Source organism: Leuresthes tenuis, unplaced genomic scaffold, assembly GCF_036924035.1.
Source record: "Leuresthes tenuis unplaced genomic scaffold, fLeuTen1.0.hap1 SCAF_6, whole genome shotgun sequence".
In the NCBI taxonomy this organism is placed as follows: domain Eukaryota; kingdom Metazoa; phylum Chordata; class Actinopteri; order Atheriniformes; family Atherinopsidae; genus Leuresthes; species Leuresthes tenuis.
The window spans coordinates 12005705-12021411 of record NW_027325360.1 but is presented as its reverse complement, the minus strand read 5'-3'; the positions used below and the strand labels follow the sequence as shown (position 1 = coordinate 12021411).

General features: G+C 41.9%; 1 protein-coding gene across 1 annotated transcript; it reads left to right on the top strand.

Moving 5' to 3' along the window:
• Nucleotides 1–2099: 2099 nt before the first annotated feature.
• On the top strand, nucleotides 2100–7556 carry adra2b (adrenoceptor alpha 2B). The gene is made up of 2 exons (XM_072387618.1): nucleotides 2100–2881; nucleotides 3058–7556. The coding sequence occupies exon 2, from the start codon at nucleotides 3073–3075 to the stop codon at nucleotides 4651–4653; it is 1581 nt and encodes a 526-aa protein (XP_072243719.1). The 5' UTR covers nucleotides 2100–2881; nucleotides 3058–3072; the 3' UTR covers nucleotides 4654–7556.
• The last annotated feature ends 8151 nt before the right edge of the window (nucleotides 7557–15707 follow it).

Below are 15707 nucleotides of genomic sequence, written 5' to 3'. Positions count from 1 at the left end.
AATGACTAAAAAAAAAGGTACTTGTACAGAAACCTGAGCTTAATGCATCGTGCTCAGACTCACAGCAGTGAGTCCCGGCCTGGTGATCACCTGCAGTGATCACATTCCAAATGCAGTTTTTTAAATGTAAGTTATCTTCTTCGGGCTTTTTATTTTTCAAACTGAATAAGGCTTTCCATGAGCACGAAAACTTTTGTCAAGAGTGAGCTCTTTCTGCGGGCCAAGCGCAAACCTTTCTCGTCTGGACGTCAAGCAAGAAGTGTTGATCCGGTGTGCGCGATCCATGACAGCCGAATTACTTCCAGGTTTGTGTGCTGTACACCCGATTGTGTGTACATGCGCTTACACAACAAGCACTTGGAGAGGCGGTGTACTGTGTGCTGAACACTGTGTGCTGCTTAGTCTCTGTGACCTTGGAATCAGTGGCACACCCCTCACCCCCAGAATGCATTTCCAGCGTGTTACTAAGCCCGGTTCACCCACGGAAACAGAGACACTTGATTGGAGTGCACTCTCTTGCTAAAAGCTTTATTCTCTGTCCCTTTATATTTAGAATGTGTAGCGGGAGCGAAAAATGTACAACCATTATTGGCTGCTGCTTCAGGTCACGCAATCTGTGAGCAGGCCTCTTAATTGTAATTCCATGGGTGGCTGGCCGGGCTCTTCTCTCATTACAGCAGCGATGCGTGGGGGATGTACGACGAAAACAAATAAACACAACCTCCTACTCACCCATTCATAAGATTGTGTGTGTGCGCGCGCGCGTGTGTGCGCGCGGGCGTGTGTGCATGAGTGGTTAATGTATGTTAGAAAATTGTTTGTATAACGGATGCCACCTACCTGCTCTCCAACATGACAGGATAAACTCTGCTGCTGTTTGGTTTGTGGTTCAGTAACGCGTGTGACGCAGGTTCCGCTCCATAATTGAACAATTGCCACTTGATCTCAGGTGGGGCAACCAAAGGGATGCCATGGAAGTTTCTCCTGGGGGAGGATGTGTTGCAAGGTGGTTGAGGCAGAAAAAAAGTAGACATAAGTCGAGAGTTGATGCAAAAGCAGGAGCGCAAAAGTTCGTGATACTTCAAGCCCACCATGAGCAGAGGTGAAAGATTACCTGGTGCATTTACTCATGGAGGCGGGAGGTAACTGAGCGGGATTTCATAAGGAAATATATCTCTTTTACTGGAGCATTTATTTGACGGCTGTAATAACTACATTCTTTGCTGAGAGAGATTTCATTATAAAATCCGAAACTCCATCGTGTACAGTATCGCCTTGGATACTGAATCCAGAGGTAGACCACCTGCATTTGATTGGATTTATGATTTAGCACTCAGGAATCATTCGTCGAAACGAGTACTTTCATTTCAGCTGCTGAGCCTTTTATGTTCTAAAATACATTAAAAGCACTGGCTTCTACAATTGAACTCGAGACTGCCGTCATGACCGTGAACTTGCAATCTAAATTGATCAAGACATTCACAGCACTGTATCGCATCTGCAGCCCTCTGTCACAGAATACCTTTGGCCCTGCACTGGACTGCATTTTTTCAAGGTTTTTCAAGATTTTGTTTTCCGACCAGCTTGGACAGATGAAATTTGAATATCGAACTAGACCTTCATCCGCCACAGAGCGGAAGTTCATTAACTTTATGGGGTGTAAATAAGATGCTGGAGGTTATGTCAAATGTGTTCAAAGCAAAATCTAAACTCAGAGAGATTAAAAAAAGTATTGTAATTATTATTATTTGAAAGCGTTTATAATGGCGATGATAACAAATAAGTAGTTAGTCGGTGTGTAAAGGCTGAACGATTTTTATCCCCAGAAGCAGAGGCCATCATCTCCCAGCAGGACCCAGCTTCCTGTGGAGTTAATTGACTGAAGCAGTGCCACCCAACAAGACATTTCTTATAAATCTGCGTTGGCTCAGCCGCTGGGGTTTAAGGTTTAAAGCTATGGAGGTGGGTGTAAAGAGAAGAAGAGAGAAAGGATCCCATGACGCTCCCCAATGACATCACCGGGTCCGTAAGAAGCGCAAGAGGGAGATGGGAGGCACCCCGCTTATTAGATTTCGTCGGAAGGTCCAGTTTGCAAGAGAAGATGCTGCCGCGCGTCTGTGAGGATATCGGTGATGTGCGGGCTGAATCACAGCATCCCGGTGAACTTCTAGAGGACCTAGGACCGAAATCCAACTCCTGAAACGCTCAAACCTGGTGCTGCCAACTGCGGGGATCGTTTCACTGCTGGGGAAACGTTTTGGTGACACATCTGGCTTCATGCGCAGGGTTGGAGAGCTTCAGGTCAACTTTCCCTCCTTTCACGTTAGATTAACTGGAAATGCTGGCATCGACTCATCCTATCATTCGCATTAGAATACTGAAATATCATTTCGTGAATCATTGTAAATATTTTACTTTTACATGCTTCTGACTGAATTATTTTATTCGATAATCGCGCGTCTCCAAACGAAGACGCACGCAAGTGTCAATATTTGCTCTGATCTGATCTCTTCTATCCAATACTGCCTCGCTGTAAATTACCCCTAATTTGATTGTGTGACGTTCACTCTCATCTTCAAAACTGTAATTAATCGACAGCGAGAAAGCATCTATCTGAGCGAAATAAGTTTTTGTTTTTTTTTCGGGTTGTTTTGTTACTCTGCATGGACTGACCCACCCTGTCATAAAAAAAATCCCCTCTATTTATGGGGGAAAACCTCTTCTCGGACGTGGCAAAGACATCTAATTGAAAAGCAATGATCTGTGTCCTGACGCATCGCCCTGGACTTTTATGTGCCTAAAATGGACTTGGACGACCTGCCGCGGAGGATGAAAGGGATCTATAATTTGAAAACAGAGTAATTAAACCAGAGAAACTGAGGTAAATATGAGAATGAATTCTAATTTGTTACGAAAATGTATTATTTTTAATGTAAATAAAACGTGTTTTTTTTTTAGCATGAACAATGCACGAGACAATCCCTTTTTAAAAAGTTTGCCGTGAAAAACATTTTTCAAGGGAATTAAATTCAGTAACCACATTATATTTTTATCCAGAGAGATAATCCCAGCATGGCCTCAGTTCTGGACAGTGGCTGCTCCATGGAGCTGAGCGGCTGGAACAACAGTGTGAGCAGCTCTGGAGCCTCCGTGCCCTGCAACCAGAGTGTGCGCGCGCTCGCCCCTTACTCCCCTGAAGCCACGGCGGCCTTCGCCACCGCCATAACCTTGATGGTCGTCTTCACAATCGTGGGAAACATCATGGTCATCATTGCTGTACTGACCAGCCGGTCGCTTCGAGGTCCACAGAACCTGTTCTTGGTGTCACTGGCTGCCGCAGACATTTTAGTGGCTACACTCATCATTCCCTTCTCTCTGGCCAATGAACTGCTTGGCTACTGGTACTTCAAGTCTCTGTGGTGTGAGATCTACCTGGCGCTGGACGTGCTGTTCTGCACCTCCTCTATTGTGCACCTGTGCGCTATCTCATTGGACCGCTACTTGTCAATCTCCAGGGTTACCTATGGGCGTCAGCGGACTCCCAGACGCATCAAAGCCGCCATTGTGGTGGTGTGGCTCATCGCAGCCATCATCTCCTTCCCTCCTCTGCTCTCACTTAACAAAAGTAAAGGAGGCGAAGCAGGTATAGAGAGAGGACCTCAGTGCCAGCTGAATGATGAGCGCTGGTACATCCTTTACTCCACCATGGGCTCATTCTTCGCCCCATGCCTCATCATGATCCTGGTCTATGTGAGAATTTACCAAATTGCCAAGCAGAGAACACGCTGCCCACCTGGAGAGCCCAGGAAGGATGGAGTTGGCAGTGCAACACCAAATCAGCCTGCAAGACAAGTACAAGCCAATGGGAAGAATGATGATGACAGCACACCCCCTTCATCCAACAAAACCTCAAATGCCAGACCCCCGACCCTGGCTATCACCCCTTCTCCATCTCAAGGAGACTCTCAAACCTCCCCAAATCCCACCCCTAACAATCTCCTGCAACCTCCATCCACTTCTCCTGCCATGTCACCTGTCACAAGTCCCCTTGATACCACACTTCATGGCCCCTTAACCCCCTCCTCTGTGCCCCAGTTTGCCCCTAACAGAAAAGAGGAGGGGAAGAAAGGCAAGCGTCTGAGAGCGAAAAAGGCTGACAATAACAATGGTGACAGCTCAAGCACAGAGAGCGATATGGAACACAGCCATGGTGGGGGTCGTGGCAGCGCCAGTATGGCAGGGTCCCCTGCAGGAGGGGGGATCCACTCTCCAGCCTCAGTCAAGCGCTACAGGGACATGATCGCCACTTCAAAGGGAGCTCGGCTGGTACCTGGAAGAAAGTCAAAAACTGAGAACAACCCTGGAGCAGCGAGACGTAAAGCAATGGTCAACAGAGAGAAACGCTTCACCTTTGTTCTGGCAGTGGTCATTGGTGTCTTTGTCGTGTGCTGGTTCCCCTTCTTCTTCTCCTACTCTCTACAGGCAGTGTGTCCAGAGACCTGCATCATCCCAGATCCACTCTTTAAGTTTTTCTTCTGGATTGGCTACTGCAACTCCTCCCTCAATCCAGTCATATATACCATCTTCAACAAAGACTTCAGAAAGGCCTTTAAAAAGATACTGTGCAGAAGCACCAAGGGTACTTTCTTTTAGCATAAAGAAAACTTAGTGGGACGTATACACCAAAAAAAAGGCTACTTTTGTGGCATAAAAATCTTTTCCATTTTGTAGAACTCTTAAAGGGCTGTTCTAAAAATATGCTAAACTGTGGAAATTCCAGCATGAAACTCAGTGCTGAGAGACACTTTTATAGCCACAGTGTGAAAACAGGCAACTTGGACTGTGAAATCCCTGCTTGCAGCTGATAGGCACAAATTTTTAGTATGAGATTAAAACAGGGCATGAAAAAGAGGCTGACTGCTTTAAACTGCTTATCACTTCAGAAATGCTGATAAGAATATGACAACAACATTTTATCTCCAGATCACATTGACTAATGGATAATGCTGGGAGACAAAGTGGTGCAGCATCGCTGAAGACATGTACATACTTTAGAAAACTGATAGGCTATCCATACGTAAACAGGAAAAAACACTGAGAATAAATTCTCCAATGTGAATAAAAACTATTTGATCTATATCATGTTTTGTAAGTTCTCCAGGACTAATGGATAAAGAAGGCAAGTGACCTTAGATTCCTGTGAGCCTGGGGCCTTTTTATTTATCAGTACAGAGCACAAGGAGGACACAAGGTTAGTGGTGATTTCTTGCGTCTGCAGTCTTAATTTGCCCAGCTTCAGGGCAAACATGTGTTCCTTGATTTCAAAGTACAACAACAAGAGAAGGTTTCCAACAATCTCAGATGTGATAGCACAAACAAGGGCACCCTTTCAAATTTAACTTGTGGACTTTTATATGGAAAGCCACCTTGCTCTTGGCTTTGCAGGAGTAAAAAATGGACACAATCCTGGCTTTCACCTTTCCTGAACAGAATGAAAAAAAGCGTGGTTAATTTTGGACTTCACATGAAGAATCACATGCATGTAATTGAGATGTAGAAATAAGGTGGCGTGACCCCCGTCATCCTCTTGAAGTGTTATTTCCTGTGTTTAACTGGACTATTACATTAACGGACGGACCTGAGCATCTCCTCCAATGAGCTGTCTCAGTCTTTGGACAATTAAATAACAATTAAAACTGCTTTGAGCCTCTTGGAACTCTTGGAACTCTCAGAGGTTTTTCATAGCATCTAATGGGAGGTGCATCTGCTGAAGACTGAAAAAGATTGCATTCTTATTATTTAAATTGCTAAGATTGTTTCCCTGATTCCTTGTCTGTCGTGAACAGCAGTACTTACCAGGTAGACATTTATATTACTATGAAGGACAGATGAACAATGCAATTATGGATGTGTGATGCTACCCTTAATTACAGCTGCAGGGGTTACTCTGAGAAATGTGTGGCTGAGTTGGTCTCTGGCAACGCCTCTGGCACATCATCGCCTCCATATTGGCACTTTTGGTTTGTTGCTTGGAGGCAAGAGAGGATGGATTTATTTTTCTCACCACGGTAGTGACAAAAAAAGAAGAAGAGAAAATGTGTCTGACTGTGAACAGCACACAGACTTATTGACTCTATGGGACAAGGGCTGTCAGCAGCAACACATCAATTTACTAATTGTTTAACTCTGCTGACTTGTGTGAGTGCGTGTGTGTGTGCGTGTGCATGCATGTTGACCTTATTGTTTTTTTTTAGTGTCAGTGCCTCGTCGGGCTGCTATGTACTACAGATCTATTGTATTATTGATAAGAGCAGAGAACAGATTTGCTGGTACAGGCATCACATTGCTGTCTGAATGTTGCACATGAATGTTTCACCCAGTGGGAAGATTGAGGATTGACTACCGCTACGTTGAGAGTCTTATTGAGCTGAAAGTCAGTGTTATCCGTAATACTATCAGAGTACATGGCTTTTTAGTGATCACCCTCAAGGGACCAAAGAGCCTTATAGGACATCAACCTGACGCAGTGATTTCTGGCTCTGTTGATTTCATGAAGTATTGGTTTATATATGGTGTTTGTGACAGGAGGCTGAGATTGAAAACGCCATTATTTATTTCAAACAACTCCAGGTTTTCTCTCCGTTAACTATTTATTGTTAAGTTACTGTGCTTTTTTTTTCTGAAAGTTGAGCAAATTGAACAAAGAGTGAGAACACTGTACAGATTTTTTTTAAGTCATGAATGAGAGCAAAATTGGCTCACAGTATGCCACCGAACTCTTGCTTTGTGGGAATGTTTAAGTTTGGGAGTTTGTGTTGAAATGAAGGAGCAAGAACTTTAAGTATTGTGCATAATGCAGAACCTGCAAGGCAACATTTATCATTGTTTCATCTAGTTATAGCACCATAAAATGTTTAATTGGCGATACAATGTACAATTTATTAAGCAAACAGCAGCAGGAAAGTCTCTCCTCACCCCTGCTATGACGTCAAACTTTATCCACAACTGTAATGGAGCATGAAAATTTCAATAGCATCCACGGCCACTTTCAGGTGGGTGATCTGCAGGACATTAAAGCTACAATCCATATCACACAGGGTTGCTGGGAGATTTGAACAACTGATTAAATCTAATAGTTGTGAGCAAGAGCTCTGTGTACTCGTTTTAACTGTTCCCTGCATTCATTTGAAATGGTTATTTTCCCTCCAGAAATGCAAACAGCTATAGCTACAAAAATAAAACAAAAATAGCCACAGAGGTCATGGATTGATGGATGTTTTCAATAAATATGAGTTGCAATGCTGCTCACACTCACAAACTGTAGCCTCATGCAGTGAGACTGCTGCTTTGTTTGTTTTGAGGAGTAAGAATCATGGCTTAAAGGGGACAGATGCAGTAATCTGCCTCTTGATCACCATCCTTTCCCCCTGAAACCGCCTGTATTGTCTCTTCCCCAGTTTGGACCAAACTGGCAGGTCTAAGCTTTACAATCTTCTATCTCCCATCTGTCATCAACCCCCTCCAGTTTGGAAATAAAGCAACTTGAAAAAGCATGAGTCATTCTCCTGTTCGTTTATTTCATACAATTTCACATAATGAAGCATCATGGAAAAGGGCAGCAATTTCCAGGAAGACAGTTAGAAATGCATGTTCGCAAATAGGAGAGTTATAACAGAAGGGTGTTTTTCTCGCGTGCATAGTTGAAGCTAAGTGCAGTCTAAAGCAATTTCCAGTTGTCATGAAATGGCCATGAATAGCAACACAACTTCAGGAAATAGTCCATAACATTGTGAGCTGATGGCTGTTCAAGATGTCACTGGGAAATGTTCTATCACAGTTGGACATGAGAAGTAGGCTGCAGCAGAAACAGCATAATGTTGCCTACTGCCAACAAACACAGAGGAAGTCTATAAGGAATTAGAGTATGTCGCCAAATGTCACATATGCACTCGCACATACTGAATATGCCATTCTGCACCAGCTGTATCAGTTGTATTCAAGTCATGGGACGTGCAGTTCACATACAGAGCAAAACACACACGCACACTTGACAGCTTGTTACATTCGAGGTCATCAGGCCTTTAGTGAATTGTGTTGTGATTGATTTATGCTGATTGGCAGTTTGGAGATTTCTCAGCAACAAGTCAAGCCTCTCTGTCCTTTTTTCCTTCACACATGCACACACACACACACACACAAACAGGCAACACGCATGTTTCCAGTCTGATAAAAAAAAATACAACTGCAAAGCGATGGCCTCCTATATATTCTCAGCTTTATTTCCATATTCACAGCAGTGATGTGATTTAAGCTGCTCAAGGAGGTGAGCAGATAACTTAAGGAGAAGTGTCAGGAGCAGTGAGGTGCATGTTTACAGTGTTGTATATTCATACAGACACATCGTCCCTAAGCTCCTGATTCTCTGACCTAAGCCAGAATACAAAGCAGGGTTGGTCAGAAAAACAGTGGACGCTCTGGTGTGAAGCTGGCAAGGCCAACTAACACGACAGAGAACAAGCAAATGAGCTTTTCATTCACTCAAGATAGAAGAATTCCACTCCGGTACAAAGTGAACGCTAAGATGCGGAGACACACTTTAACTTTCATTTACAAATTCCTGATGGATGTTGCATTTCACAGTATGAATATGCATGTGTTTAGAGGGCGTTTCGCCGCTGAGCGTTTCCCTTTTCCAATCTATTCAACGTTCTGGGGCCAGATAAATTTTCTCACTCTGTAATTTGGCTGCGGAAAACACCCAAGAGGCAGGATGAGAAATGAGAGACAGAACTCAGGCACGCTCTCTGCCTATTGAAGGTGGAGACATTAAAATACACTTTCGCTTCGTGAAGTCTGTGATAAAAATGTCATTTTTGGGGAGCCTAGGCAATTATGATAAGAATCGTTTCAGTAGTCTGTGTGTGACTGTTTAACAGAGCAGCATTCTGTGTGTGTGCTCGCATTCATGGTTTTGGTCTTTGCTGCCACATTAGGACCTTATTGGGACCATTTAGAGTATAAACACTGACCTGGTCAGGACCAGTAGTCCTCACTGGGATCAAAGCTCAGTCCTAATGGGGCAAAACATAATTTCTGGGGTTCTGAATACGGTTAGTGAGTAAGTTGTGAATGAAGGTTAGGTTAAGGTTGGGGTAAGGAATGAATTGGTTATGGTTAAAGTTGGGTTTGGTGTTTGGATTAGGCTGTCCACAATAAAATGGAATTTCATGCATTTTCCTAATAAGGATGGTTGCACAAGCTAGTGCGTGAACGTTCTCGCAGTTGTTTGTTTGGGAGGATCAAACTGAGTTTTGGCCCTTTAATGATGACAATGATTCTGCTGCGGTTTCTGTGGTTAAAGTACAAAGTTAAGATCTTTGCTGGACATTAAATTGTTCATTGTTTATTTGATTATCCATTAGTTGTTACCATGGGAGGCACTGTTCTCAAGTCAAGTTAGAGCCTGTGCCACACTATTGCTGTCATTCCAGTGCTATCCTAGGTGCAGCACTGTGTTGCAACATAGACTGTGTGAAGAGGACCCGGTCCATCTCAAAGGGTAAAAATCCACAACAATGCACTCTTGCGAAAGTCTATGAAATAGTTTCAAAATTGAGACGATAAAGATGGGAAAACCTACCATCCCTTTAGGTCAGGTGTGAAATTTACCCGGAAATAAAATCCTTTTCCTGTTAATGTAGGTCAGTACAGCTATAAAAGCTTTGTGTTAATGCAGAAACAGACAATTTGTTACAATTCAAGACAAATTCACATGAAATCCAACACAAGCATAATCCATGCTGAAATTAGATATTGTGTTTACAGAAGTTTTTGGTTAGATTTATGAGTAATGCAAGGCTGACACTTACAACAAAATATGGTTCTGAAAGTATTCTTTTATTTTTATTGCACTAGTGCAACCCAACCAAGCAATTGATCCTCCTTACTGTTTACGTTTATGCACTTGGCAGCTGCTTTTATCCAAAGCGACTTACACTCATATCCCAGGTAGGCAGGTAGTGTAAGGGGGTCTTGCCTAAGGACCCCTACTGGAGGTAGTACCTTTCATGCAGGGGTGTCAGGATTTGAAACCAGGTCACCCACATAAAAGGTGGCAAACTTACCACTACACTTTCCAGTCCATTGTCCACTGTTTAGAGGTTTGATAAAGCATTAGGTAGACAGATGTGTATGTTTCCATGTGAGTTTAAACAAATCATACTTAAAGTAAAAGTCGTACAGTCATCCAGCTGGGTGTGTGACATTGTAGAAAATATTCTAGGAATGAGAAGGAATGAGACTCATTTCTGTTTTCCCTGTGGCCATAATTACTCCCTGGTTTTTCACAGCTATATAAACACTGACGCATTATTGTGCCTCCTGGTGTTGATAAAGAAAGACTGGAGAGGCAACACTGTCACATGATTGTCATGGGCAGCATTGGCATCAGTTCAATAACTATATAAGTGCCTTTAAAAAAAAAAAAACGAGGTCTTGTTTGAAATCTGATTAAAATTCAAAGCTATATTGCCTGATTATAAAGTACTCGTAAAAGGTCATGAAATTAGCAGTTCATCACACAACTGCAGACATGACTTGTGCAGTTGTGTGAGACAAGGTTGCCAAATATGAAGAGGGGAGTAAGATGTGTGTTTCTTTATTTAGCCAGGCCATCATGGAAAGGTCTCAAAGTTCATTTGAACACACAGGCATGCACGTACGTACCCTAATGCATGCACACACACACACACACTCTAAGATAAACATAAACACACACAAGTCAGAGCACTCGCACACCAAAAAAAAGCACACACAAGGAGAAACAAACTTGAGCCAAAAATAGAGAAACAGATGACTAACACTCCATCGCACAAAGAGATAGACTCTCTTGAATGTCAGCACACACACACACGTACACATACTGTACATAACGGCATATGCTATTATGTGGGCAGACGTGCACACACACACACACCTACACTCGTGCATCACAGATAGTGATCTTTCTTCCGTAACCGAAAAAAAAAAAAGAAAGAGGGAATCAGAGTTTCTTGTTAAATCTGAAGATATTGGTTGTCTGTCATTTTCTGCTCAAGCTTTCGTTGTGAATTTTGTTTTGATCCATGTATTGATCCAAAGTTATCATTGAAACCTCAGTTTGGGCTCCAACTTTACGCTGAAACCTTATTGGGGTCTGTGTGCCGGTGAAAATTTCCTTCATTAAAAAAGAAAGAGACTATAAAGAATGATGTGAATGTGACAGCAGGATGTTTATTGACATGCATACAAAACGAACTTGTGTGCGAGTGTGTGTGTGTGTGCGAGTGTGTGTGTGCGAGAGTGTGTTTGTGTGTGCGTGCGTGCATGCGTGTGTGTGTGAGTTTTGGCACAAGAAGTGGGACAGGATGTTCTGTTTGGATGTGAAAGTGTCATATTCTTGTTGTACAGTAGGCCAGGCACAGTGTACACACTTCCATCACAAATATGCTTTATTTGATTATTACTGTAAAATTATACTTGTTACATAATACATTTGTTGGGACAGTCTTTGGTACCATCTTTCAAATAATTTTCAGCCTTTGCTAAAGTTCGTGGTCTGGGACTCCCTCTTGTTGAAGGGTTCAGAAATTTCAGGCTTTTTCTGATCAGACCCTCTCAGACTCATCAGGTTACTTGTCACAAATCTCCTTGTGTCAGAGACTCATGCATCCAGGCATTGACACACAAAGAAACTCCCAATAAAAAACTATCCTCACAAAAAAAAAGTATGATTATGTAATGTATCAACCATTCCTCTTTCTCAAATGTGTTATTATTTTCTCTGGCGACCTCCAGAAACGATGGGGGGTCCTAATCCCCCTCCTCCCTCCCTCCCATTTTGAACCAGTCTCATACATTGCAAACAATGACACATTCTAATCTAGTTTCTATTTCCTCCCTTTGATATATTAAAAAAAAAAAAAGAGCTACATAAACTAGTTTCACAACAGGAATCTTCATTATATGAAGTTAAAATAAACTGATTACATTACAGACAAGAGATGCAGTTTAGATAAATAAGAACCCATCCATTTTTCAAATCCTTGTAAGGGTCGCGAGGAGTGCTGCCAACAATAATAATAATGATGGAAGAGGAAGAGTAATAATAATGATAATGATGAGTATCACGAGGAAAATGTTTTTAATGTTTGTGCCAAATTTGATTTAGCTTTTAAGCAATAGTTCAAGGTTCGGCAATCCACTGCAAGAAGTTGCCTGAGGTGCCGCTCCTGTGTTTGTCTTTTGAATCAACACTTCAGCAGGTGGACAAGAAGCTTTCCTACACATTTACAGCTGAGGGGAGACATTTGATCTAGTTCTGTTAGCAGCTAAAACAAATAGCTTCCCTGCACCTCTACGGTTCACTAATTGACATGTTATATCTAATTTGTTCAAACAGCAGAAAGATGAGACAGATTTATACTCATAAACCACAGTGTGACTAATGCTCTTGCTAGTTATCCATAAATATTCCATAAGCACCTTTCAATTGTAAAAGATAAAGGCCCAGTCAAAATCAAATCAAATTCCCTCAATATTTCATCAGCACTCCTGTCTCATCATCTCACTCCCCACCCGCGGAGCTCAGAGAAGTGGGTCGGCATTTGAGCTGGTGCTGACGCTCATGGCCAGTTGTGGAGCTCACTGCGGCAGCTGAAATGCAAAAATGATGCAGGAAGAGGTAGGAGGCGGGCTTCAGGAAACTCTGCCTTGCCTTTTCCTAATTTAGTGTGATGACTAGTTTTCACCCCCAGCCAAATTAACTTAGCTAATTGTTGTAATCAGTGACAAGGGTTTACTTTGCCCATATAAACCATGATGATATCACTTTCCAATCATTTTTGTATGAAGGACTGCTGCAATGAGCACAGCTGTGCTGTCATGGCTGCCACACACACACACACACACACACACACACACACACACACACACATACACACATACTTGGTCTGTGCTAAATTGGATCAGAGAAAGAAGGACAATGGTATGAAAGGGTATGTCAGCTGGGTTTAGGATTGTCCAGGTTAGGGTGGTTTGTTTCCCAGAATATGGAGGCAGTGTGGGTTACTCTTCCCATCTGCCTGCTACAAGCAGTGAAAATAAGCATCAGGTTTGCTTCAAAAGTGGAAATATTGATTCAAAGTTCACATTTAGCCTTTTCTTTTTTCACCAGTTTGTCAATAGATAAATAGACAAATGAAATATGTATAAGAATCAAACAGAAGCTTTTTCTATTGTTTGCACCCTTCTTAGCCTTTTCCATTAAACAGGCAACTTAAGAGGTCTGCAAAAATCTGCAAAGCAAGATCTGTCTGAATGCTGCCAACATTGCATTATAACAAGATTAGAAGTATCACTCACTTTATTTGTCAGTGGTTTAATGTTATGGCTGACTAATGTATTTTATGTCCATGTATTCAATAGCTTTAAATGGATGAAATTAGGTTCTTTCAACCCACAGCTGAGCCACTTATGAAAACAGTTGGTCAGTTCTTCTTTTCTTTTGAGACATACTGATTTTATAATCACATTTTAGCCAGCTGAGAAGAAGGTACGAATAGGTCTTAGATGTTTAGACAGCGTGTCACCCAGATTTCCACAAGAAATCTACTTTGAAATCCTGGTTGTTGTTCATTGGATTGACTTAAGATAAACAGTAGCTTCATATTTCTGCACAGATATGACAGTTGTATCAGTGCTTTCTTCTCTTTCTAAAACAAGGATGGAGATGTACCAAAGTGTCAGACTAGTCCTTTAAACACAAACTACCGGGTGAGATTATATTTTTTGTCTCATTCTATTCAGAGTGGGGTTTTTTTTGTCACATAATTAAATCTAATGGAAATTTAACCATAACACATAACAACACTGCTCTGAAGCCCCTTTGGACTGATTTCAGTGGTGGGCTTCTTATCATTAAGGTGAATGAAGAATTTAACATGAATGACAGGAGCAGAGCATTACGCAGGTCACAAGGGAAAAAGGCATTTACCTATTAGCACACATTCAAGATTGATTTCTCATTAGGTCATTGCATCAAGATGCTCTTTTTCAGTTTCAAAGATTTTTTTCAGGGCTTTTTCTTTTACTCAGCATGTATCTAGACTACAAGAGCCAATCACGAGGCCAGTGGACAAAGATAGTAAGAACAGTGGGATCCGTTAGCACAAGATTCAACCGTCTCGCTACTCATTGACCTCTCAACCTGCACATAAATTCAACTACCGCACTTTTGTGTGGGTAGTTTTATACTCGCAGCACTGAACATTATGTTGTTACATTTTGAGCTGTTATGCGTTGCCTCAAAAAAGAATTGGTTAGTACAACTAAGGAAGATGAAGTGGCTCCAGCATTGAAGTGGCTCCAGCATTTTACAAAACATCAAGGTGTGAATATTTCTGGTATCTATCACTACAAAACATCAAGGTAAAAATGTGCAACTATGAAGGGAGAAAATCCTTGCTCCCAGTCTTTCATATGCTGACACACCAAAGAAAAGACGTTTGAGATCTTTCTTTTTGCACTAGTGGCCTTCAATCAAAAGAGAGAGGATGACATGCAGCAAAAGGGCCCAAGCCAGGACTCAAACTTGGTCCAGGTGCATGGAGGAGCTTAACCCTCTGTACATGGGGCACATGCTCAACCAGTTGAGCGACCGAGCACCACAAGACATGTGAGGTTTTTAAAATAAATATTTCCCATAAGCTTTCATGTGCCATGTAGATAACACTCTGCAAAACAGATTTTAAAAAAGGACTCACCCTTATTCCAGGATGTTAAAGTACACAAACAAAACACTGTTCCCATGCCAGTCATTTGGTAATGTTGAATGTCAAATGTCAAAGCAATTTTACAAAACACTGATGTGATTTTCCCTGAAGTACTTACTATAAAACAGACACACAGACCTCTTCTAGCCACCCCTGATAACGGTTGTGTAGTTTCAAACATTCTGCAGCAAAACATTTATATTCATTCCCCTTGCTTTAGAAAGGTGTTTCCATCAGTGTTAACTTTTCTTGGATGTTTGAACTTCAAAGTACAGAATGATGTACAGAATGCGCAGAGTCAATGTAAGACAGCTGTTTTGAAATTCATCTACCGAAAATTGGAAAGTCTCTCCAAGGTCGCGGGAAGGCTGGCTTGATGGCCATGTGTCATCAACAGGAAACTTATACAAGTGTAGTGTGAAAACTGTGCTGTGCTGCACATACATTACATTCAGAGGGGACCGTCAGTGATGTAGGAGATACATTTCTGTACAGAAAGGAACATTTTTGTCATATTGTGAATGTTTCACAGAGGGAGTGTGGATGTGATTGTAAGGACCAACTTAACCACTGTTTTGAACTTTTCTTAAATAGATTAATCCCATCTGACACACACTATTTATCAAAGTAGACATGTTCTATGCTCTTTGAACATGCCTGGAGACAATCTTTGAGCAATGTACAAGCATGACAGCAGTACCCTTCACTGTAATCATACAAGGAACTGTTAAAGATATACACTGTCTAATTCATACCCATCAGATGCAGAAATGTGTGAGTCTAAATAGTTATGGGGCAACACAAAAGAAGCACAGTTGCTTTTATGAGGGATGGACATAACCAGCGACACCACCAGCCATTTGTAGAAAAGTTAGAGTTCTATTTTAAGGTCAGTGA